The 24,943-nt window shown below is 44.0% G+C and overlaps 1 protein-coding gene across 8 annotated transcripts in view; it reads right to left on the bottom strand.

Annotated features, from left to right (window-relative positions):
• LOC128324470 (methylcrotonoyl-CoA carboxylase beta chain, mitochondrial-like) overlaps positions 1 to 24,943 on the bottom strand; it is a 44,350-nt gene that overhangs the window by 7,327 nt on the left and 12,080 nt on the right. For 7 of the 8 annotated variants that reach the window (XM_053249087.1, XM_053249083.1, XM_053249088.1 and 4 more), the window contains 5 exons: positions 11,276 to 11,454; positions 10,053 to 10,133; positions 8,040 to 8,218; positions 5,236 to 5,428; positions 3,762 to 3,853 (listed from right to left, as the gene is read on the bottom strand). In XM_053249087.1, the coding sequence (XP_053105062.1) occupies positions 3,762 to 3,853; positions 5,236 to 5,428; positions 8,040 to 8,218; positions 10,053 to 10,133; positions 11,276 to 11,454 (724 nt within the window). The remainder of the gene's footprint in view (positions 1 to 3,761; positions 3,854 to 5,235; positions 5,429 to 8,039; positions 8,219 to 10,052; positions 10,134 to 11,275; positions 11,455 to 24,943) is intronic. The other variant, XM_053249090.1, reaches the window with a different exon arrangement.

The following is a 24,943-nucleotide window of genomic DNA, read 5'->3' as shown; positions in this document are numbered from 1 at the left end:
ATAGCCAGTAAGGGCATCCCCCCATCTGACTATACTTTCTCTACTCCAATTCCCTTTGTCAGACTGATAGTCTCAGGTTACATTCTCTCACTTGAGAGACTTCCTTCTTCTCCCTGTATGTAGCTAGTAATGAGGCATGTAGGTCTTAATCTATCTCTGTGATAAATTTTCCTAAATAAACTACTTTATTTGGAACTTTAACTCCATGCCTCCAGACAATATTAATTAGCAGTGCTCCCTTATCTGTGCACTTCTGCTGTAGCGAGGGCACATAAAGAAATCTCTAACACTACCAAATTATTCTTTTTCTATACTCTAGAAAGTAAAACAAAAATGCAGTTCAGATGCAGAAGTCTGAAATTGCAATAAATGAAGTTTTTCCCCTCTGCATTGGTAATGTTGTACATTATGATACCCACTAAAAGGCTACAAAACTGAGCTCAGACCAGCCCTGCTAATGTAGTTTGTCAGTATCAAAACATATACTTTCATAAAACCAAGCTTCTCAAATAAGGAATGAATATAATGCTTTTTTGTTATTCTTAACCTACAGTGTTCTCAAACTATTTAGAGTAGCAAGCAAAATACTTCTTCCATATTCTCAGCGGCACAATTTATCTTTTGTCATAATGGAAAAAGCATCTCAACTATCACATTTTCATCTCAGAGGAAATCAAGTAGCCCAAGCCTGTAGCATGCTTTTTTAATCTTAGCAAACTTTCTAACACTGTTTAGAGAGAAGCTTAACATTAAGGGGAAAGGTTAGGCCTCTAGAGGCTTCTCTTTCACATACAAAAATGACTTTAAATATTTATTTTAGCTTAAAAAAATATGAGTGATTCTAGAGTTGGTGAAAGCAGGCTTATTAACGGCCCTAGAGGATAAAGCCAGCTATGTGACTAACAGAACCCAGAAAGACGCTGTTCAGACTCTTTCATACCGCATCATGAGCACATACCAGCCTCTGGATTCTACACTTGGCTTAGGTTATCTGTGAAATTGGTTTTTCTACACAACAAATTACTAGATCAGAACACAGTAGCACCAGAACAATGTAAAAATAGCACTAGACCAATAAAGGATAGCAGGACAGTATTATATCATGGATGGATGGGGCTGGCGGTTACCTCTCCCCCACTTCTCCTCAAGTCTCTGCTTCCGGGCCCAGCCACTTCTCCTCCCCACCGCCACTTCTGCCACCCCCCCCCCACTTTCTTTCCCCCCTCCTTGGCCTTGCCTCCGCAGCCGGGCCAGGCCCGCTGCCTCTGGCCTCCACGGTTGGACCGCCGCCACAGTAACCAATCCTCCTGGGTGCGCCTCAGCCAATCAGGTGCGTCCTCCGCCCAGCCAATCAGCTGGGTTGCCGGGACACACATTCCATGGCACACCCAGGAGAAATAAATATATAGATCTTGATTGAGTGATTTCTGTTGAACCCGCCTCATGTCTGCAAAACAATGTTATCAGGCTAAAGAGACTATAAGTATGACAGAGGCTTCACAATATCATGGGTGGCAGTGGAGATAAAAGTGTAAATAATGTCTGGTGGGGGGGGAAGGTTAAAAAAAAAAAAAACTTCATACACACCATTCTCAGCTCCCTACCACCACAGTCACTATCCAAAAGGCATCCAAGATACACAGTACAACCATACTCTTCACAGCAGTCACATTATTGTGCTAGTGAGACGTGACATGGTGGGGAAACTACATTTTTGAAGCAGCGGCAAATTGCTGTTTGAGTGCTAGAAAAACAGGAGCCTGATTCAGACATTATGTAACTGTACAGGTGTCTATATACTTGTACATGTGTCTGTGTGAGTGTCTGCACCCATGTTCATTTTAAAAGTGAACCTGAATACAGGCCCTTCAAATGCATGGTACAGATAGGAAGTGTACTTCTGTACCTGTGTTCAACATAACATGTGAATGGCTGTATGTGTGTACAGATCTGTACCTGGGTATACACTGTACACTTGTCATATGAGTGTTGAACATAACATGGGAATGGGCCTGTGGAAGAATCTATCTATCCATCTATCCCTATATATAATTCCGGTAGACGGTCCATGAGTGGTGCGTTCCAATGTGAGGCAGGGAGAGTTCTACACCAAGCGGATTGGCTGGGCCTGTGGCCGGGTGGAAGCTGGTGCAGCAAGAGGATTGGCTGCACGCGCCTCCAAGGACGGAGAACAAACTGAGACTGTTATGGCTGGGGGCTGGGAGTGGGGAGAGCAGCGAATGAGGTGTATGGCGGGGTGAGGAGGTGGTGGTGGCAGGCCCTGGCAGAGGAGGTGGCTGGTGGCCGAAAATTGCGGGGAGGGAGGGAGGGAGCCCAGTGGGGTGCCAGGTGGTGGGGAGGGAAAGCTGCCAGTGACGGGAGGATGACTGGGGCGGAAGTGGTAGAGAAGGATGAGGAACGGACTGGGATAGAAGGAAGGGGGGAAGTGGCGGGGAGAGACTAGAGGCACAGATGCTGTGCGCTGGGTCTGCTAGTGATGCTTAAATCCTTTGTGACAACTAAGCAATTATTACATATTTTTTGTATCAGTTCTTCAATGGAAAGGTAAAGAGCAAAACCATCCACCAGAATGCATCAAGTTAGGTCTGAATCACTTAATTTACAGCCAACTATACATGTGTAAAGATGTTTCATCTGTGAAATAAACCTCTATTGGTCCATGATGGAAAGCAAGAGAGATAGGGGGATGGAGTAGTGGTGGTAGTCAGAGGCAGTTGGAAAGCAAAGCAAGCAAAAGGATCACAAAACTAACCAATCTTTCAGAAGCTAGTATATTAATATCTTGGTCAAGCTTAAAAGCCAGCCGTTAACATGTTCATTAATGAACCCAGAGAAATTGAACTCATAACTACTTACAATATCTATATAATTAATTCTCTTAGCCGGCATGCATGTCCTGAATTTGGCGGCGGAACTCTCGCGACACAATGCGAGAGTTCCGCCACCAAAGGGCGAGAGTTGCGGGCAAGAAAAAATGGCAGCGGGCAGTAGCAGTGGGCCGTAAAATGGCCTGAGGAGGCCGGTTTGGCTGGCCGCTGGGAGGTGGCAGGACGGCCTGGCTAGGTCAGGCTGTTCCGGGTAAGGACAAGGAGGTGGCGGCGGCCCAGCCTGGCCTGGCCGCTGGGAGTGGGAGGTGGCGCAAAGCCCCGGCTCCCGTCGGAGGCCAGGGTAGGAGGGAAACGGGTGGCAGGACTTCACCGCTCGGGAGGAGGTTCCCTGTTTGCCACCTGCTGAGCTAAGAGGCACAGTGCGGGTGGGAGGAACAGAGGAACGGAAGGGATGGGGAGCAGGAGGGAGGGGGAGGGGGCAGGAGGGAGGACAAGAGAGAGTGGGGCAGGAGGGAGCAGCCGGCCCCAAAGGGCATACAGATGCTCTGTGCGAGTAGGCTAGTTATTTTATAATACCCAAAATGAGCATGTATTAATCAGCCATGTCCTAACATCCAATTTAAAACCCCAAAATGTACATGAAATATTTATAATAAAAATGCATTAAGTCCAGTCAGAATCAAGTTCTCAGCTAACACTTTGGCTTCTAGAAGCGATATATCTACATAAATAGTTCCAACAATCCAGATATGGCCTCTTGGCCATATCTCTTGTCATAATAAATTTAAACTCATGATCAGTGTCATATTATAAACAAACATATCCAAACAACATCAAGTAGTCTTCTTATTTAAAACACTTAAAATTGTTCAACAAAATAATCTGGTCTATTTTTTAAAATGTCACTCTTACCCTTCCATGTAAGCAAATCCTGTTACTAAGGTTGTTCCATAATTAGCTTTGAATTCCTGGAATCTACTACCATCTATCAGACGACTCAGAATCTGTAAAATGTTTTCAAGAAAATAGAAAATAAGTACTGTGGATTTCTTTTCTTTTTTAAAGCATTCTTTACTTCTGTCAGAAGTCATGTTCAAAGATCATGAAAGTTCAGAACATGTATACAGTACTGGCAAGCGGAAAACTGCAATTCATACAACAATGTGAAGTGAGGGCTTTTCTTTCCTTCCACATATTTACTTTGTTCTTTCTTTGTTCATAAAGCAAAGTTGTACTTTGTTCCTAAAGAACAAAACAACTTTCATGTCTATTGCCTGCTTTGTTTACAGTTCTCTCAGCAGTTCAACCAAGTATACTGTATTAACTTTGCTATTAGGACCCAATCCAAATGTAAACCTTTTTGAAAATTAGGTTAATATATTGCTTGCGAATGTAGCTAAATTAGCATAATTGGCATTTGCTAATTACAGTTGCATGCTATAAAACAGTAGAAAATGAAGAAATTTTGATCTGGGATAAAGCAAGTTTCATGCTCTTATTCATTCTTCTCATGACCAAATTATCAGTAACAGTGGAAATTAGTGCAAAACCGTACCACATGATAATGTAGGAGCAGAGGCGTAACTATAGGGGGGCAGGGGGGGCACGTGCCCCGGGCGCCATCTTTTTTGGTCACATGGGGGGCGCCGCCATGACAAAAAATTATTTTTTAATTTTTTGTTAATACAAATGTTTCCTGCTCAGTGCAGCAGCGCTGCAGCAGTCAAGGGAGCGCGTTGGCGCCCCATCCCCCACGAGTGGTCCTTTCCGCACCGCCCGCGCCCCCCCATTGCTTTGCTGGCGCCCAGTCAGTGGCCTGGCTTGGCGGCGGGCGCTTGTGAGGAAAAACCTAAGTATAATGTAGCATGTTGGGGGCGCGGGGGGGGCGCCATTTCAATGCTTGCCCCGGGCGCCGTTTTCCCTAGTTACGCCTCTGTGTAGGAGAGAGCACACACTTGTTTCGTTGATAAAAATACGTAAGAGCAAAATAAGTGGAATGAACTATGGGGGTTAACAGGCATTTTGATTGAATGCAGGGGGGGCGGGCACGCGGGGGGGCGGATTTTAGGACAACAAGAACAAAGATAGAGGTACAGTACATTCACTATATGGTTCATTTGCTCAAAATGCCCTGAGGTAATGTAACAAAGAGCAGTTTTAAAATGAAATGCAATAAATATGTAAGTATCCCAATTAATACATGTAGATCTATTTTTTCTGTTTTCTGGAGATTTGGTTAAGGTACCATTTAAAATAATTTCTAAAAGCCCGTACAGATTTACAGAATTGATCCAAACAAGAATGTCACAAGAGCTGTAGTTTAACCACTGACAACGAACACAAGCTGCTTAATTAAGGGGAGGATTGCAACAAGTGTTTGTCTTACCAATTTTATATGTAGAGTGCAGCTATAGTCTTGTGGTGCAAGTCCCAGTAGCTCATCAGCACTGTACAAGGGACTGTCATACTCTAAAGTATTTTCTGCAGGGACTTCATAATTAAGTGTTGAAATAATATTTCTAACACACTCATATGCTTCCTTTTCTGAAGATGCAAAATGATCAACACAGCCACTGACCCTGAGAGAGACATTTCACAAATATGTAAGTAATGATCAGAACAACAAAGTTTAGCAAAATGTTGGTACTAAAAATAAAAGTGGCTAAAGGAAAATCTGTTATACAGTGAATTCTCTGTCACTTCTCTGCCTCTAAAAATAATAAGGCAAGTTCTAATTTATTCCAGAAAAAAAGTTATAGAAATATTAACATCTGGCAAGACTGCTCTTCCACTTGAATTCTAATCATACTAAGTGATGGGAACATTTTTTTAAAAAAAATTATCAAATTTGTACACCGCCCCAAACTTTCGTCTCTGGGCGGTTAACAATAGCATACAACAAGTTAAAAACATATACAAAAAACTTAAAACAATTTAACAATTTAAAAATAAACCAGAGATTAAAAACCTAATTTTTTTTTTTTAGGAAGCTGAGAAAGCTTGGGTGAAAAGATGGGTTTTCAGGTGTTTTTTAAAAATTGCCAGAGATGGGGAGGATCGTATCTCAGCAGGGAGCACATTCCACAATCTCAGGGCAGCGACCGAGAAGGCCCATCTCTGTGTAGCCACCAAATGAGTTGGCAGTAACTGGAGACGGACCTCCTCAGATGACCTCAATGGGCGGTGGGGCTCGTAGCGAAGAGGTTCTCTTAGATACCCAGGGCCTAAGCCATTTAGGGCTTTAGAAGTTATAACTAGCACTTTGTATTTTATCCAGAAACCTATGGGCAGACAGTGTAGCTCCATTATTGTTTTTCCTCATTTCAAACTACATATTGAAATCTATTTCTGAACTGTGATCACATCATGATTTTTAAAGCACAATTGTTCATTTCCGAACAGAGATGTGCCAGAATTCAAGCCTACGTGCGCCATACCTTCTAACCCAGATGCTCTGCCCCCAGATGTGTAAGGCTTGTGATTAAAAGTGTTCAGAGAAATGCACATCACACATCCTCAGAGACATTCTCCTTTATGATTTCACACATTCCTGGGATGAACTCAGGCATTTGGAACAGGTTCTGAGGCCAAGCCCTCGTATACCTTGGACTAAGTTAAGCCCTGACAATATACTAGAAAGTGGGGTACATTTTCATGAATTATGGAATGTGACAATAATAATAGGAGGGCACAACTGTAGCAGCTGTTCACAGATACTAACTAAGGGAAGCAGATAGATTACCTTCTTAAATGTGTAAAGGTACTGAGATTCAATCAAGATCTTCCGTCTTCCTTTCAAACCAGCTTATAGATACAGGGAGGCTTCACATGACTGCTGGCAAGCCAGTAAATCAGAAACATGTTAGGGGGATGTCAGGAACTAAGATCACATGCTCCTGGAAGGCATGATGTCTAAACCTGCCCAAGTACAGTTCCCAAGCCGAATTCCCAAGATTCATCCAATATTCTGTGTCCAACTTCAAATGCAGGTTAGAATTAGGTGGAGAATTAATGTCAGGCAAATGTCAGCTGAATCTCAGGAATCCGCACAGGAATCCGGCACAAGAACTGGACTTGAGTGGGTTCAGACATCATGCCCACTGGGAACATGTGCTCTCAGTTCTCAACATTTCCCTGACTTGCTGGCAGTCGTGTGAAGCCGCCCACACTGTTCAAGACAACATTCAGCTCCTACTAGAATCTGAGGCAGACTTCTGAAACATATTCCTAGGCTTAGCACTAAAACTAAATGTGGCACTGAAGCTGATTTTTTAAACATAGTTTTCTAGGTAGCACCTGTACATCTAAGACTAGCTAGAAGATATATTAGCTGGCATCCAGAGCACCATGGATAGTCTTCTATTTGTGCATGAGGCCTTTTCAGCTTATCCCATATCTTCTGAAAACCCCACAAGGTTGACATGGCTCTTAAGCATAACATCAATGAGGCATAAGAGACTGCTGTAGAAGAATGTATGGTTCTCACCGATCCACATGTGTGAAGCACTTTCTGCTCATGTGTAGCTATGTGAGAATGGCCACTAGATTACCTTAGTGGGTATGAATTTTTTGGATATAATAATTATAGTTTTCAGAACATACTAGTAAGATGGGGAGCAACATTATCTGAAAAGAAACAAAAAGCATGTTTCTTTAACAAGAAACACATAGAGCAAGAAGTCTACACCCAATTTTTGGTGGTTTCCCCCCCTTCCTGCAGCCTCCTACTATTCTCACAGACTTCAGGAAGGTCCCCATATCCTCCAGATTAACTTTTGAAGTTACAGGGGGGCTGCAACAAGGAGAAAGGGTAGAAAAGTCCCCACTACATGAGTTGGGCTGAATTAAAACCAGATTCCAGAGTATCCAATTTTATTTAGAGTTTCTTCCCACCCCACTTTTAAATGTAGAATTCTATATATTTGTGTAAGATGTCCAGTCTTTGGGATTGAGTGCAATATAAACCTAAATAAATAAATGTTATCTATGCAGGGTTGATTCTTGGCCTGAAAATCAATTATGGAGCTGAGTGCAGTGCAATTTAAGCATGTCTTCCCTGTTTCGAGAGACACTGACCGTTTTATAGACAAATCTTTACAACTGGAATTTGAATACTTCTAAAAGCAATGACTGAAGTTGATTTAAACAATACTGAGATCTGAAAAATTAATGTTTTAATACTATACCTACGCAGAGTGCAGTTTAGCTCCTCCCAATTCCTCAGGAGAAATGTCTTCCCCTGTGGCAGCTTTAACTAAAGGCGGCCCAGCAAGAAACATTGTACCAATTTTATCTACAATGGCTGTTTCTTCTGCCATGGTAGGAACATAAGCACCTCCTGCAGTACAAGAGCCACACACAACTGCCACCTAGAGGACACATCAAGATAGCCGAGTAAGAAGGAAAAACAGATTGGACAAAATTTAAATTTCTGTAGTAAGCATCATGTGCAAGACTAAGGTACAAGAGATTATATTTCAATAAGAGTTATAGCAAAAACGAGACAGTCTTGTGATAAAAATCTAAGCAGCTACCCTTCTAAAAGAATATTTTAGTGACCTTATATTGCAAAAAGATCACCTGTAAGCAAAAGATCATCATGTAAGCAAGGAATGTAGGGACAGCTTCCTATGTAATGCGGCAAGTAAGGTTGCCATGAGCTGTAAGATATCTAGCAACATGTGTGTGCCTGACTTTCAGTGTCGGGAAAGCTATGCTGACATTGGGTGTGTCCAAACCCACCAATGTTGGCACATTCTCCCCTACTTGTGGTTCCAAACTTGACATCTGTAACCTACTTCAAATCTAGGTTACAGATATCAGGTTTGGAACTGCAAAGTGGGTGGAATATGCCAACACTGGCAAGGTTGGATGACATGCTCAATGTCAGCATAGCCTTCCCAACATTCAAAGTCAGACATGTGCACATTCCCAAAGTTCCAGCAGCTTGCCACAACTTTACTTCACCACGTTAGGTATGAAACTCTTATATGTCTTCTTTTCACTCCATGCCTCCAAGAAAAAAAACCATGTTGTGATTTTCATGTCCCTCCCCATTTTTTTTTCTTTTTTGCTGCAAGCTCACACATACCACATCCTGTGAGGTAGGCAGAGGCTGCTCCAATGACATTGCCTCATGTCAACAGGTGACACTATTGTGCCAGTATAATATGCTGCAAAGGGAAGGGGTAAGGTAAAGATAAAGTGTGCTGTCAAGTTGATTTTGACTCCTGGTGCCCACAGAGCCCTGTGGTTTTCTTTTGGTAGAATACAGGAGGGGTTTACCATTGTCTCCTCCCACGCAGTATGAGATGATGCCTCAAATTAGTCAGAGCCTCATAGGGATCTTGAGGTGGATTGCATTTAGAATGAAAGGATCCTCCCATGGGCTACAAGGAGGTAAATGATTCTATATGCATTCCACTGGGTAGAATTCAACCTGCTGCAGAGGATGAAATGTGAGCACTGTTAATTCAGGCTCTGTCTGTAGGAAGGATATAGCTTTCATACAACCCTCTTGATGCCCCTCTCCACGTAGTATAACTCCACTGCCTCCAGACTGAATATTCCAAATACAAAATTCCCCTTCATATGGTAGGTGGTGATAGGGCTTTGAATATGGTTTAGAACCATGGAGATGTATGGTGTCAACATTTAAAATAATTGTTGATTACTGCGGGAGGTTAACTGAAGAGCACCACAAATTCCAAACAGGTTTGGGTTGATGCAGGTAATCATATTGGGTCAGGAGGTGTGAACTAGACTCATGGTTCCCAGAAGACAAATTGACTGGAGCCAACATTACTTCTCCATCTCAACTTGCCTCCTTAATCAACTCTGAAGTGTCTGTCCTTCCACTCATGTTCCAGAGGCACCTTTCAGCACTCCCAGTTTTCCCTTTCCTCAGTCCTTTTCCCATACAACATTTCCTCAGGAACAGTTTGATCACCACTCAGAATCTCCAGTTCAATTCAAACCTGATTGGCTAATGCCTTGCCCTATGGAACTCTTCCTATTGGTCCTTTCAAAATGCTACCAAAAGCCTCAAGTTTTATACTGTGTATAAAGACAGAACTGCTAGCCAGTCGAAAAATCTCTTCACTAAATTACAGTGTATCTGCTTCTATTTAGCTAGAGATCAAACAAAAAAGTAACTATCCACCAACCAATACATGCTGATCTCTGCCCAATACAATAGTATACCTGAGGGATTCTCATTGCAGACATTACAGCCTCATTGTAGAAAATTCGGCCACCATGAAATTTGTCAGGAAACAGTTCGGCCTAAGATCACAAGGGGGAGGGGGGAGAGTTTCAATATTGTGTCTAATTCTTTACTTTGGACCTATTACTCAAAAATCAAAGCAAACCATGTTTCATAATATGCCCAATTCTTAGAAAGGCATTGTTAGAACATGAGCATTTTCAAGGTTCTTTCAACAATGTAATTTGTTCTTTTTACATTCAATAACTCGCAGTGCTACAAAAGGCAGCAATAAATTTTTGGATTTGTGAACATACATTTTATTCAGCTTCCAGGTGAGTAATTTTAGATATTTCTGAGACAAAACTGAAAGAGAGCAGAATGCTCATGTTCAGGTGTTTCTATGAAGTCACATTCTTATCCTCTTTCGGCCTATTTCTACACTCAGACTTCCCTTTTTCCCATGAAGACCTTTGCTCAGCTGCATAAGCAAAAAGTGAGAAGTAAGAAAAACTGTGTATCAACTAGAAGCCAATGTCTGATGCAGGCATTCCCTTACTTATGTTCTCCAGATCTAAAACTATTGCAGAGATGATCCGATTCCATGTGTGCTGACTGCACCACCAGGAATGAGTCCAGGCATAACTTTCCTACCAAACAGGATGATGAGATTGAACCATGAAGCTGTTAATAGTTAATCACTACTGCAACAATAACACATCCTCACATCTTGGTATCCCTTGGGTCTATGTATTTTGTCACCTGAGCAGCGAAAATGCTCCTGAGTATTCCATGATACCCCGGAAAGCTCAACCAGAGGCTAGGGAAGTTTATTTCAATATAGAGCTCTTGCACTCAGTGAAAAAGTAAAGTTCAAAGGCTGCAGCCTGCTCACTAGGGTTTTGTTTTAAAGTTCCCTTGAATGGGGTATTTTCCCAAGCAAACAAAAGTATCACTATTTTTTTCTGCAGATCTGTCTGTAACTTTTTAAATAGATCTGTTCATAAAGTATTTATTTGGTGTTTAGTTTGATACATCACTAATTTTTCTCTAGACCTTAATAATTGCACTAACAGCTCATCAAATATTTTGACTTTCACCTGGTATTGTCCTAGTATACAGACTTTTAGGACACAGAATGGCATGTCAACCAAAAAATGTGTTAGAATGAGTAGTTTTTATGCAGATGAAGAGTACTAATTTCATGACACATCTTGTTTACCTGTAGTGGTAAGAATGCTCCCCCGCTGTCCACTAGGTAAACAGATGGAAGTTTATTTTTAATTGCTATTTCCTGAGCTCTTAGCTGTTTCTTCACTGAAACAGGATAAATGGTCCCACCTTTCACTGTTGCATCATTAGCTATGAAGACACACCAGATTCCACAGATTTTCCCAATTCCTGCAAAACAAGTCAGAGAATCTATTGCAAAGAAAATCTTCCCAAAAGACAATTATGTTTTACAACCATCTGTATTAGCCACAGTGAATTTTTTTACAATGTACCATAAATTTAGATAATTGGAGAAAAATGCCAGAAAGGTTTTCTGAAAATTTTTCAAATATGTGTTTATATTAACATTATAGACCATTTTTCTGCACAGAACAGGCCTCAAAGTGATGAATACACGCACACGCAAAAGCTTAAACACAAAAAACTAATTTGTTTTCAACTGACTTTTGTAGCAGATTAAAGCCTTTGTCTCAGGGCAAGCTCATGTGAGGGAAATAAATGCTGAATCATCCCTGCTGAGCTGCCTGGCTAGGCTGCTCCTAAAACTATGCTGTATTATTGGCAGGTTCAACATGCTGCTGCCACCACCCCTCTTGTTGACAGAGCTTGAACCTACCTGCCTGGGCTTGCGGTGGAATCCCAAGGAAAACTCTCTTTATTTTGCTATTGGATAAGTATAGAAATCCTCCATGTGCAAGCCTACGCATGGTGAGAAAACTGATAGCTGCTGAATGTTTGAGGATGTCTTTGCACCAGAGAAATCCCCCTTCGGCACTCTCCCTTTCCCCAAGTTAAAAACCAACTCAGAGATTTGTAAAAAGAAAAGAACTTAAAAAAAGTTTTATTCAATTACTACAGATTGCTTCCGTCTGAGGCTTTCTCAGCTTTTTGATACAGTAAAGAATACTTAGTAGTGTTAAAAAAATAGGTTGTCTTAATGCACACTTAAATGTTTACAGAGTCTTTTGCAACGCCCTAAGTAGGATGGGCGTAGGCTAATGTTTCTTATTTAAATTACGTTACAGGTAAACAATAATAGAACAGTATCAGGAATATGCAAAAACATACACACAAAGAAATATAAGATCCCTAACGCAAAGTCTGACTTAACAAACCCTTCCCTAGACTAAACGTCCCAAAGCCATAAGCCCTGGCTCCTTGCCTTGAACTCACCAAACTCCCAATGAGAATTCAAGCTTCCTGCCCTCCTGTCTTTCAAGGATCTGTAGAGTTATTCTCCTGCAGCCAACCTCCATGGCCACATATGCTCCTGAGCACTTCCAGCTTAGCTTCTCTCAACAAAGAACTCCCTTCGTCCTGGCAACAGCTCTCTAGGTCCCACCCACCTGGTGTGCTGATTGGCTGAGCCCTGGAATTCACCAGCTTGTCAGTCAAGACAGGGTTCACTTCCAGTTAACTCTTTAGAGGGAGAGGAGGCTGATCACAACATCTTTCTATTGTACTATTTTTAAAAGAATGACAAATAAAATTTTAAGCATCATAAGAACAAGAGCAAAATCAGCAACAAAAAAACAGTTTATCGGCGGACTACTTATTACTATTGAATGCACTGAAAAAAGATGGTCTTCATTAGTCACACAAAGATGCAAATGTCACAGTCTAGATACTGTGACTAAGGCTCTGACCCACATTCCTACCAACTGTACCTCTAAAGAAGGTGACATGGAGCAGGGCATCCCCTGAAGACCTCAGCTGATACACTAGCTAATCTGAAAGAGTGAGCTCCTGGACACAACTGTCAAGAGCACTCTCAAGCTATGAACCTGATCCTTCAAGGAGAGTGCTAGCCTATCCAAATCAGGCTGTATACCTAATCACCTTGTGGATCAGGTTTCCTACTGACCAGATCTTTGTTGTCTGGATTAAGTCTCAGCTTCTTGGCCTAACAACACCATATGCTCAGACACCAGTTCAGGATCGCCAATGCCTTCCTAGAATCAGATGGAAAAGAGCAAGAGACTTGGGTGTTACTAACACACCGATGGCACTATGCAGCTAACCTATAGACAACCTCCCCCAGTGGTTTCATGTCAAAGTTAAATAGCATACGGAACAGATTCCATATGCAAGAGGACCAATGGATCAAACAATAGTAATCTACAGCTAATGGAGCACCTAGCTAATTTTGGAGCCTGGTCCTAAAGGCCTTTTGGAGCCTCCCCCCACTCCCCAAACGACACAATGCACTATTTTCTCTCATAATTTTAGAGGAGATTCTGAATAGAATACTTCCCACTGACTTGGAGAGACCATATTTTTCATGGACAATCCTGCCACTTAAATTAGCTGAATTCACTACTTTTTATACCAGAATGCTCAGGGAACCTACAATAATTTAAGGATGTAAAACAAGAATATTTTTATGCAAACCTGCATTAGCAGAAACTTTTCAACACATGCTAATAATTCCCAAGACCCCAACACTCAACATAACATGATAACTCAGTACTGCATGTGCGTGCACACACACTCAAACCCAGAAAATAGACCATAAAGAAGAAACATCCTCCTGGAGTCCCAGCACATTTTCTCTAATGGGGATGAAAAATCACTGCGAACAAAGCAGCAGCAAGCAGGGGAGAGATTAAATTTGCAGGTGAGCCAGGAAGCCTCTGGCTTGGCTCAGACGCAAAGCATCCCCTATCCCCACCCATTCCTTTTGCTAGCCACTCCATAACAAATAAATCCTGGATGTGTTAATAGTTTGGTATTGTGAAAAAAATATTGTGGGGTGCAGTGCAGAATCTCCAGGAATAGTTCAGTCAGATCTGGCCACCTTCTGAGACTGAGCCCAAAGGAAGAAACAAAAACCAAACTAAACTCTACCCTGGAGCTAAGTGCGAAATCTATAAGAACTTGCTAGATGGGGAGGAAAATAAATCACTGCAGAACAGCAGCAACAAGCAGGGGAGAAACTAAAGTTGCAGACGATCTGGGAAGCCTCTGGGCTTGCTCTTTGCTTTCCCCCCCGCCCCCATCTCATCACGTCTTGTCCTTTACATGTGGCACTTAAGCCCCAGCAGACACTGATAAACAATCAATTAATTTGTTCATTCCTACATACATTAGGAGGGAGGCTCAGGCAGAGAAGCTTTGCTTGGAGCTGGGGCTGGACTCTGGAGGCACTCTCGCTCGCTCCTTTTGGAAAGATTTGTGGCTGCTGTTACCAGCCACGCTTATTCTACCCAGTTCCCAAGAGCTTCCTTGTTTGCAGCTGCATCTCCAGGCTTGGAGACTGCACTTTGGATATGCTCAGGAGCTGCACCGCAATGTGAGCTCTCGGTTGATAGTACACATGAGGACGGATCACTTAGTTGGCAGTGGGCTAGTTGCCCCTAGATTTGGCTACAAAGAAAGCAAATTGGAATGGGGTTCAGATCCATGCCCCCTCCCTATATGGGGGTCCTAGCTAAGTAGACTCGAGAGTTAACTATAGTGAGTTAACAGGCATCCAAGGCCACTCTAAACTTAGAGTGAACCACCTTGCTCCCCTCCCTCCTTTCACCGGAGATAGCAACACACTTACAAACAGATTATGCCAAGCAGGAAGAAACAAAGATAAGACAGTGAAGTAATGTTCTCCCCACCACAAAGGAGATGAGTCAGTGACATCGACCTAGAGGTGTAGCCATTGAAATTACTCATAGGATTACTGGAAAGCCTGTCCTGACACAGATATTCCTTCGTGCACCTGCATACTCTGATTTTCATCACAAACAGCCTTACTTGCAAAAGGCACACCCCCATTGTTAAACCAGGAAAAGAGTGATCAGAAACAATGCATTCTGTGCAGGTCCACCCAGACAATTCCAGAGAGCAAAGCATCACAGTAGGAATGTGCCCCCAAGGCACGTTTTAGGATATAAGTATCCCCAGTTCCATAACCCAGTGTGCTCCCCTGTCCCTCTCACTCGGGACTCCAACCAGCGCTACAGCAAGTGCTCCCTTGTGCTTTACACTTGGGACTTCATTGCAACAAGCACGTCTTGTGCTCCACTCGGGATTCCATCCAGCCACCTTCGTGCTTCCTCATATGCTATACTTGGGACCCCATTGAGCATTCCATATGCTCTCTTGCAACCTACAAAGAGCTTGAAATCACTATCTGCATCCGTCCTTGTACCAATCCATCCAGCTTGCCTCACACCTATAGGAAGGACGCTGGACCCACGGAGAAGCCATTCTCATGGGCATCCTTGCACCCCTCCTGCTTTCCGTCACGCTGAGGAGCAAGATTCTGCAGCCCAAAAATCTTGTCATCCAGATCAGATGAATATAAGCTCTAGCCCTTCCTTGTGCCCTGAAACTATCTCTGCTCCCCTTTCTTAAATTCAACCCCCCCCCCAGTCTCTTTCTCTTGCCCGCCTGGGAAACTTACATAATTAGACCATAAGCTAAAACGCCTCATGGCAGCTGGTATATCTGGAAACATACTTTATTGCTCTTTAAGTTAGAAACACCCCATTGTAGTTAATTTGCCTAGTAACGTGTCTTTATTGCTTTAACCATATAATTCTCTTCCTGTAACCCCACTCTTATAAATTCTTCTTTTTAATTTCAAAACTATATCCTTGTCTCAAATTCAGTCATTTCTTGAGTTCAAACATTTGCACAAATTAAAACTGGTGGAGCTGACCCTTTTAACAGCTAATTCCCCACACAGCCCGAACATTGGGAGTGCCGACCAGTCACCCCTGGGCCAGTTCCATTAACACTGCCATGGAGGCAGAGAGCTGCAGCTGGCTCAGCCACAGGCAGGCCCGGACTTGGCCCTCAGTGCCCCCCACCCCTCAACCCCATCCTTGTGCATGTGGCACTGGCTGCAGAAGTAGCAGCAGTGAGCAAGGGAGAAAGTAGAAACTAGATTTGCAGATGATCTGGGAAGCCTCTGGGCTTCGCTCTTTGAATTCTCCCCTACTCCCGTCCCATCCTTTACATGTGGTGCTTAAGCCCCTGCAGACACTGGTAAACAATCAGTTACTTTGTTCCTACTTACATTACAGGAGGGAGGCTCAAGCAGAGAAGCTTTGCTTGGAGCAGCTGGGGCTGGACTCTGGAGACACTCTCGCTCTCTCCTTTTGGAGATATTTGTGGCTACTGTGGAGGCACAGGGCCGCAGGCACACACACACACACACACACACACACCACACGAAAGGAGACTGGGCGGAAGGGAGGCGGGCGGGTGTAAGGGAGGCGGGCGGGTGGCAGGTGGGCTGCGAGAGGGCCACAGTCAACTTCAGCATATTGACACGCTCGGCTGCCCTGCAGCATGGATCCCCTGGGACATTTTGGAGGCCCCCCTGTATGTGGAGGACTGGACATTCGCCCGAAAGTCCAGTCCAAAGAATGCCACTGTCTACAGTTGCCACCAGCTTGTCGGATGGCTACTCAGGGACAGAACTTCCCCACTGCTGCCCCAAGTCTTTGGAATGCAATCCCTCTTGAAATAAAAGCCTCCCCATCTCTATTAACAATCTAAAAAGGCAGTTAAGACACATATGTTCACCCAGGCTTTTAATTAGATTTACAGTATTTAATACTTTTAACAGTTTTAACATTGTGTTAAATTTTAAACTGTTTTAACATTTTAATTGGTATTGTTTTTATTTTAAACCGCACAGAGACATATGTTTTGGGTGCTATATACATTTGTAAAATAAAATGAAATAAATAAGTCCCTCACTAGGGATGTGCAAGAACCTGTTTGGAGGCCCTTTTATGGACCTCCGAACAGGTTCAAATGACCAGTAGTTCGGCTGGTTCAAAAGTGTGTGTGTGTGGGGGGGTACCTTTATGGGTGGGGAAGGATACTCTTACCCCTCCTGTTGCATTTACCCCACCAGTGCTGCACTTTAAAAGGGTGTGGCACAGTGGCAGCTTACTTCCCTGCCACCCCATTGCCTCGTCAGACCAGAAGTACCCAATGCACGTACATCTGTGGGGTGCACACACACACAGACACATGTCACACTTGCTTGCACACCGGGCATGCGTGCAACGTGTGCAGGTGGCTGGTACTTCCGGTCCGACGAGGCAACCGGGTGGCAGGACGGTAGGCTGCCACCACGCCAGACCCTTTTAAAGTGCGCTGGTGGGAGAAACACAGCGGGAGGAGTAAGAGCACCCTCCTCACATTAAAGGTAACCCCCCGCCTTTGAGCCGCCCTCCACTGGTTCCGTGCACAACCCTAGCCCTCACCACCACCTCTGGAGACCTATGCTCCAAAACCAGCAAAGAGAAGTGCCTTCCAGTCACCATGTTGACAACCCTACTGAAAAAGACTCCATGATTAATGGTACCAAAAATAACAGAGAGGTCTAGCAGAACCTACAAAGACACCCTCCTCCTGCCCAGTTTCCAGCACAAGTCATCCATCAGGTGACCAAGTTCATTTCAGTCCTAAATATCAAATTAGAAGCCAGACAGAAAGGGAACCAGATAATCAATTTCATCCAATAATATTTGGAATTGGGTTGACACCACGTGTTTGAACACCTTGCCATGAAATGGAATATGGGGGAAAGGCCAATATTTATCCAAAGTGTTGGTTTATAAAGAGGGCTTCTTCGGTAACAATTGTATCACTACTTTCTATTACCCCTGCTAACTGGGCAAAGAGGCACCTTTTACCGTGGTGATTCTCTTTATTTAGCAGGGGGAGAGTAACTGGCCCTATCCACCCCCAGCACAGTACTTCCAGTGACTGTTGCTGGTGTGTGTCTTATGTTTCTTTTTAGAATGTGAGCCCTTTGGGGACAGGGTTCCATCTTATTTGTTTGTTATTTCTCTGTGTAAACCACCCTGAGCCATTTTTGGAAGGGCGGTATAGAAATCGAATTATTATTATTATTATTATTATTATTATTATTATTATTATTCAAAACTGTTATCTTGCCCTTTCACAAGAAAGCATCTATAATCCCTTCCACCCACCCGGCCAGCTCCCCTGGATGCTTTAATAAGCCAGAATAGGCAAGTTTCAAGAGTGCAGGTGGCTGGCCACACACCTCCAAAAACTGTCCACATCTTCAAGTTGCACAAGCAACAGGACAAGCAGAACCCACAGACACACTCAGGAATGCTGCAATCAAAGATAAATCTAAGTCAGAACAGATGTGAGTAACCAACTGCAAAATGTTCTGGAAATTAATCACAGCTAGCCTCCAATGGTTCCCACCTTCACAAGGGTCAAGATGGAACAGAACTCTCATGGATGTAATGGTGGCACAGAAGATTTCTTTGCCGCCATTGCCAATACAAAGAGCCCCTAAAATGGGCTCTAGGGACATCATCATGTGTCTCATCATCTTGCATCTTCCCCTACCATTGCTGTCACCCCCAACAATTCATTACAGCAAGGAGGTGAGCTGAAAAGCAAGCTGTGTCCTTTTTATCTCCGTTTACTTGTTGTGCTGTTAGAACATGTGTAATGTATGTGAACAATTTTGTAATTGTAAAGCATTTTAGTGTCATTTTTCAAAAACCACCACCACCACAACGAAAAACATTTTCAAAGCAGAGTCACATTACATTTTACTTAGCTTTGGTTGTAATCACATAAGTAATTGAGCTGCATCCAAACAACTTTGCCTTCTCCTTGCACAAATGGGAGGGCCGCACCATTTTTTGCCAGTTTCTCCTTATCTCTCCAGTCCCGCCCCACCATCTGCTCCTGATTAAGTCTTACTACAAATGAATGCAGGTAAAATGTGTCACGGCACAGAAAGTCCACAAAACAATACACACTAGCTTGATTGCACATCAGATACAAGAGTATCTGCACGATAGTAGACTGCCCTTCTCGCCCCCTGCCACAGCCCCCTCACTCCAGAGACCTCCTCAACCTCACCTGAGCCTCGCCCCTGCTCCTCCTCCTCAAAGGGCCTGTGTTAAATGAGGTTCACACTCCTTCGTGGGCCTGCCTGCAGCCCAAATATCAAGGGCCGTCTTTGACCCATTTTGGGTCTCTCTTTGTGCGTGCGCGCACGCGCGCACACACACGCGCGCGCACACACACACAGAGCCAGCCCCAAAATGAGACAAAAACGGACTGAACTCTCATTTAGGCTGCAGGCAGGCCCATGGAAGGAGTTTTTACTGCCATCTCCACCGCCATTCCCGCCTCAGTCTCCCCTCTCCACCGCTAGTGCCACTGGAGCACTGCGACCTGCTAGTCACATCCCTGACACCGCCATCCCGCCACACAGAGGCAGTTTCTTAAGGTTTAAAAATAAGATTTAACTTGCCCAAGTCCTTGAGCCAAGGCGGCAAATATTTTTTGCCTATGGGCGGCAAAAAGCTTATTCTGCTCTGCCTCCGCCCCCTCCCTCACAAGAGCAGTGGTGGCAGCTGACCGGCCTGTTACTCGCTGCTGCGGCCATGTCAGCTTCCTTTCTGTGTCTCCTCCTCCAGGCACTCCAGCTGCTGCTGGCCTGCGTTCTCATTGGTTGCAGCTATGGCGGGGCTCAGCTGCAGCAGGGCATGCCACGTACCGCCTAAGCGTTTTAGGTAGATAGGTAGGTAGGTAGGTAGATAGATAGATAGATAGATAGATAGATAGATAGATAGATAGATAGATAGATAGATAGATAGATAAGACAACCACTATGAGAGAATTTAGACACACAGTTTTTCTGCCAGCTCCATGACTGATACGTAGATACTAATTATCATTATCCTGCAAGCTCTCTATTCCACTCATCCCGGCAATTTAGCAAAACCTGAGATCCACTGTCCACAAGGTCCAATATCTTTCAACCTTTCCTACCAACTCACACAAACTACTGAGCAGAAAACTTTCCTGACACAGTGAGATAAGAACAGGCTTGGCAGAATAGTTGGCAGGAGGGGGTCTCTGTCTACAGATATGAGCTTGCCACTTGGACCTTCATCCACATCACCTCATTCACTTCTTAATGTAGCTAACTGAAGGAAGATGCCTAGTAGCCACGTGCAGATGTGATGAAATGGTGCAGGGCTATTTTTATGCAAATTGGCTTACAACTCTTTGGAGCTGTGAATCATAAAAGGCAGTTAGAGAGAGACACAAGTTGAATATTTTTATTATAATAGGGTAATCAAGTCCTGACATACACCACAGAACATGTGAAAAGGCTTGATTGCTGCTGGGAAGAGTCAATCTTTTTCCTCAGTAAAGTTGGCTGCCACATGCTGAGCCACATGGACCAAACAAAAGGGATCAACTGCTCCTAGCTCAGTCAACAGTTGCAGACATTTAATTCATTCATTCATTCTATTTCTATACCACCCTTCCAAAAATGGCTCAGGGTGGTTTGCACAAAGAAATAATAAATAAATAAGATAAGATGGATCCTAGTCCCCAAAGGGCTCGCAATTTAAAAAGAAACATGAGAATCTAGACAATCTAAAAAAGAAACTCTAGCAACAGTCACTGGAGGTACTGTGCTAGGGGTGGATAGGGCCAGTTACTCTCCCCCTGCTAAATAAAGAGAGCAGAATAAAGTATTTGATTCCTCTTGAAATCCTTATTTCAAACCTAAAAACCATACAGGTGGCCCTCATTATCCGTACTCCTGGCACCTGCAGTTGGGTCATAGGGACCCAGGGTTTTTTTAATTTGTGGGGTGAAATTAGGGTTATTTTCGCCTATCCACAGTTCTTGAGTGGCCGGAAATGATTTCTGATGACATTTCCAGCTGCTGAGCCATTTTTTGGCTCTTTTCTAAAAAAAAAAAAAAAATTAATACACAAAGGACAAAAATTGGAGGATTGGAAAGTTTGGGGGGCATTGCTGGAGGAGCAAGGTACTGTACTTACTTCTGCTCTCTCCTGCTTTTTATTGTGATTTTCAGCACACTTCAGTGCGCTTCGGAACCTAACACTTGAATCCACATAGTGTTAAGATCTCTTTATTCGTGGTTTCATTATCCGCAGAAATAGATGGGAACGGAAATCCCACAAATAAAGAGGGCCTCCTGTGTATTAATTGCACATCTGCAGATGGAAGAGATTCCATAGCCATTACCATTAATTTTGCCTACTCATCTATGGAACTCAGCTGGATATAGTAATGCATATCTTTGAACTATACTGAAAAACATAGCAAACTGAGGTGGCATCTCTGACTGTAAGGGGCGGGATAGAAGGGAATATTGAGCAGCAAGGGTGGCAGCAGTCAGGTGTGGGAAGCATGAACATCCATCACAGCTTTTAGAAAGCATGTTAAATCTTGGCTTTTTATCCAGGCTTTTACATAATTGTTTTTATTGCTGCTTCTATGTGTTTTTATCTGTGTATTGTTTTTATGCTTGTATTTTACAGATTTTAAATTTGGTTTTTTATATTTTTAACTTAATATTTTTATTGTTATTTTATTGTATGTTTTAAACTTTTGTAAACCGCCTTGGGGTTGTTTTTAACGAAAGTCGGTATATAAATGCAACAATAAATAAATAAATAAACAAACAAACAAACAAACAAACAAATGACTCACAAACATTTTCAAGTCTGCCCCAAAGCACCCTGATATTTTGCTATTTTAGCCAAAGGAATGTATCATGCTGAAGCAAGCAGGTGATATTCCCCATCTTCTTGTTCTGCATTGGTAGGCAAGGAAATGCAATGAAACACAGGGCATGAAGCCAGGGAGAGTTGCAACCCAGCCATTCTTCCTCCCTCCTTCAATCAAGCTGTGGACCAAAAAAGCCCTGGCATGTCCATCATTCTGAGTGGAGCAGGGAGAAAGGCTTGCTGGAGTAGGGATAAGCTAAACTGCTGCACTTGTTGAATCTCTGCCTGGTTGCATTCCCACCCTAGTGTCAGGATGAAAGACCAAGAAAGAGTATGGGTGCATAGAGCCTAATCGTAAATTCAGCATAATATAAGTGACTGTACAAAGTCTTTATTGCTTACACGGCACAGAAGGCAAGGCAACTACAACTTGCCATTTCCACATGCTTTAGAACATGGGTGAAAATGGTAAGCACCTTAACCGTCATTTTAACAACAATGTTTCCCTGTGTTAATATATATGTTAAAAAAGAAATATTAGTATCACGCTACTCTTGGAAGAGGATTAACATAAGCAGACTTACAAGGCTGCTGGAAATTAGTGCTTTATTTGATATTCTAAACCAGGGGTTCCCAACAAGGGGGTACTAGTACCCCTAGGGGCAATGGTGTAGCAAGGGCACCGGGGATCCCGTGTTAACACAGGCATCACCCCTGCTCACAAATGGCAACACCCTGTCACCAGCCGCTACCCCATTTGCTTTTGTCCAGCTCCTGACGCCCACCAGCTGGGAATGAAGGACACGCATGCACCTCCTATCTACATCAGCAGGGCACATGCATGCCCTCCATTCCCAGCCAGCTGGTGGCAGGAGTGGAGCAGAAGCAAATGGCAGGGCCACCGTAGTGGGCAGCAGAAGCAGGCAGAGGCAATTGGCAGAGCCCTGGCAGTGCCCCATATTCTTGGAATGTGGGCAAACACAGCTAGCTCTGCCCCTGCCTGGGGTACCTGAAGGGCTCCCAGGAGGTACTTGGAACCCTCCTGCCTGCCCGTACTGCAGCCACGCTATTTGTTCCCGATCTGGGGACTGACGACTTGAAACCAACATGTATGTCATCAGCAATGTGTCCACTTCAGAAGGGGAGATAGGAAGATGAAGACCTCCTTCTCTGCTCCTGATAGGCTTGCTATGTGTTGAAGCTCAGCATACCCCTCCCCTCAGCCTGACTGGTAGGCTTCAGAAAATTAGCACTGAGTACGCCCACTGAAATTAGTAGGTACCTGTCCAATTAATTTCAGTAAGACTGCTAATGAGTAACTTGGTGTGGCTGTGAGCCAGTGACTGTAGTAGCCTGTCTCCCTAACTAGCACTTAAATTTGTGTTTTTATTTATATACTAGTATTTTAAAGCCCGTTATAATAACGGGCGCTAGGTTCCCCCCCCCTTATTCCTTCTTCCTTTTCTCTTGCCCTTTTTTGTTTGTTTCTTTTTTATTTCTTTCTCTTCCTTTCTTTCCTTTCCTCTGCAGTTACCTCTTTGAAACTATGGTCTACTTTACATTGGCTGTGTAGGAAGTTGTATATCAAGTCAGAGACCCTTGATCCGTTCATCAACCTCACTATTGCCTACTACACTGACTGGCAGCATCTCCCCAAAGTTCCAGGCAGGAGTCTTTCCCAGCCCTCCCTGGAGATGCTGCCAGGGCTTGAACCTGGGGTCTTTTGCAAGCAATAACTTACTATGGAGTAAGCCTTGTTGAAATCGGTAGGGCTTACTTCTGAGTAAATGTGCACACTGCAGACTCAGGCTGGAAGTATTCTACACACACCACCACCCATCTCCTTTGCAAGCTGCGGTGCGGGCGGCGACGTGACACAGACACACACTAAGCAAGCCAGCCTTGCCTGGTATATGCTTGCTGTAGTGTAGTAGAGAGATGCTTGGGTTCGCGGGGAGAAAAAGTGCTGGTGTTTCTCTCCGGTGGGGGAAACAGCGCAGAGAGCCTGACTGAGCTTCGCCCTTGCTGGAGTGAGAGAAGTGCAAAGAGGAAAGAGTTACCTCCTTGTTCTCTCACCTGCTGGCAAACAAATTGAGGAGGCTGGGAGCAGAAAAGCCTTTTTAGAGGAACCCCCCCACCCGGAAAAGGAGGCATAGGAAGAAGCTGGGCAGAGGTGCCGCTGCGGCCGCCGGCGCCGGATGGGGTGAGGAGGTGGCGGCAAGAGGACCGCCTCCCGCGCCTTCCTCCCCGCTGAATTGCCTCCCTGCGGCCGGGTAGGATGCGCCATCACTGCCTCTGTGCTTCTGGTCGGATGGTGAGTGCCGGCCCCACCACCATCAGTGCCGCCCGCAACCGCCGTCTTCCCCTTGGCCCTGCCTCCCAGAGTGCTGCCCAGAGTGCCGTCCCAATTGCTGCCCGCCCCCGCCATCTTTCCCTTCCCGGTGTCCTTTCCTCCGGGCGGACAGATGCGGCAGCAATAGAACCGGCCAGCATGGCCGCCTGGTGTTGGTGGTCCTGTCTCCCTTGGGCTGTTCTGGGCCTGCGCTTTGTGCAGGCCCAGAACAGCCCAGGGAGGCAGGGACGCAGATCCCCAACGTTCCAAGGCCACGGCCACTCACTTAGCCTTTTATTATATAGGATGTGTACACACACTTAAATGTTACAGTTATGAGATGAGCTACTCTGCTTATATCTGTACTACACTTCTCAAAAGCAGCCTTACTGAAATTAATGGGAGAAGTTTACTTGCCCAATTAATTTCAGTGGGAATACTCATAAGAAACTTGGTGAGGATGTAAGCCAGTGACTGTGGTAGCCCATCTTATAACCGTAACATTTAAGCATGTGTGAGAGACTGTGTGTGCACACACACAGATCTCTAAAGGGTACTTTAGCTGAAGGCTTGCGACAGAAAAAGTACACTTGTTTTAAAAGGAGGAAAACCCCTGTTCTAAACCAAAACTGACCCTAAAGAATTTTTGTTTCCAGCTGTCAAAATGGTGGTTAAAAGCCACTATTATCTGTCCTCTCTTTGTATTCATTAAATTAACTTTGAAGAGACACACACAAAACTAGATTTTATCCGCTATAACATGGATGGCAACTATTGGTTAATAGGCAAAGCTTCCAATAGGTCTGAAAAG

Source organism: Hemicordylus capensis, chromosome 4 (assembly GCF_027244095.1).
Source record: "Hemicordylus capensis ecotype Gifberg chromosome 4, rHemCap1.1.pri, whole genome shotgun sequence".
Lineage (NCBI taxonomy): Eukaryota > Metazoa > Chordata > Lepidosauria > Squamata > Cordylidae > Hemicordylus > Hemicordylus capensis.
This window is presented reverse-complemented; position numbering and strand designations above follow the sequence as displayed.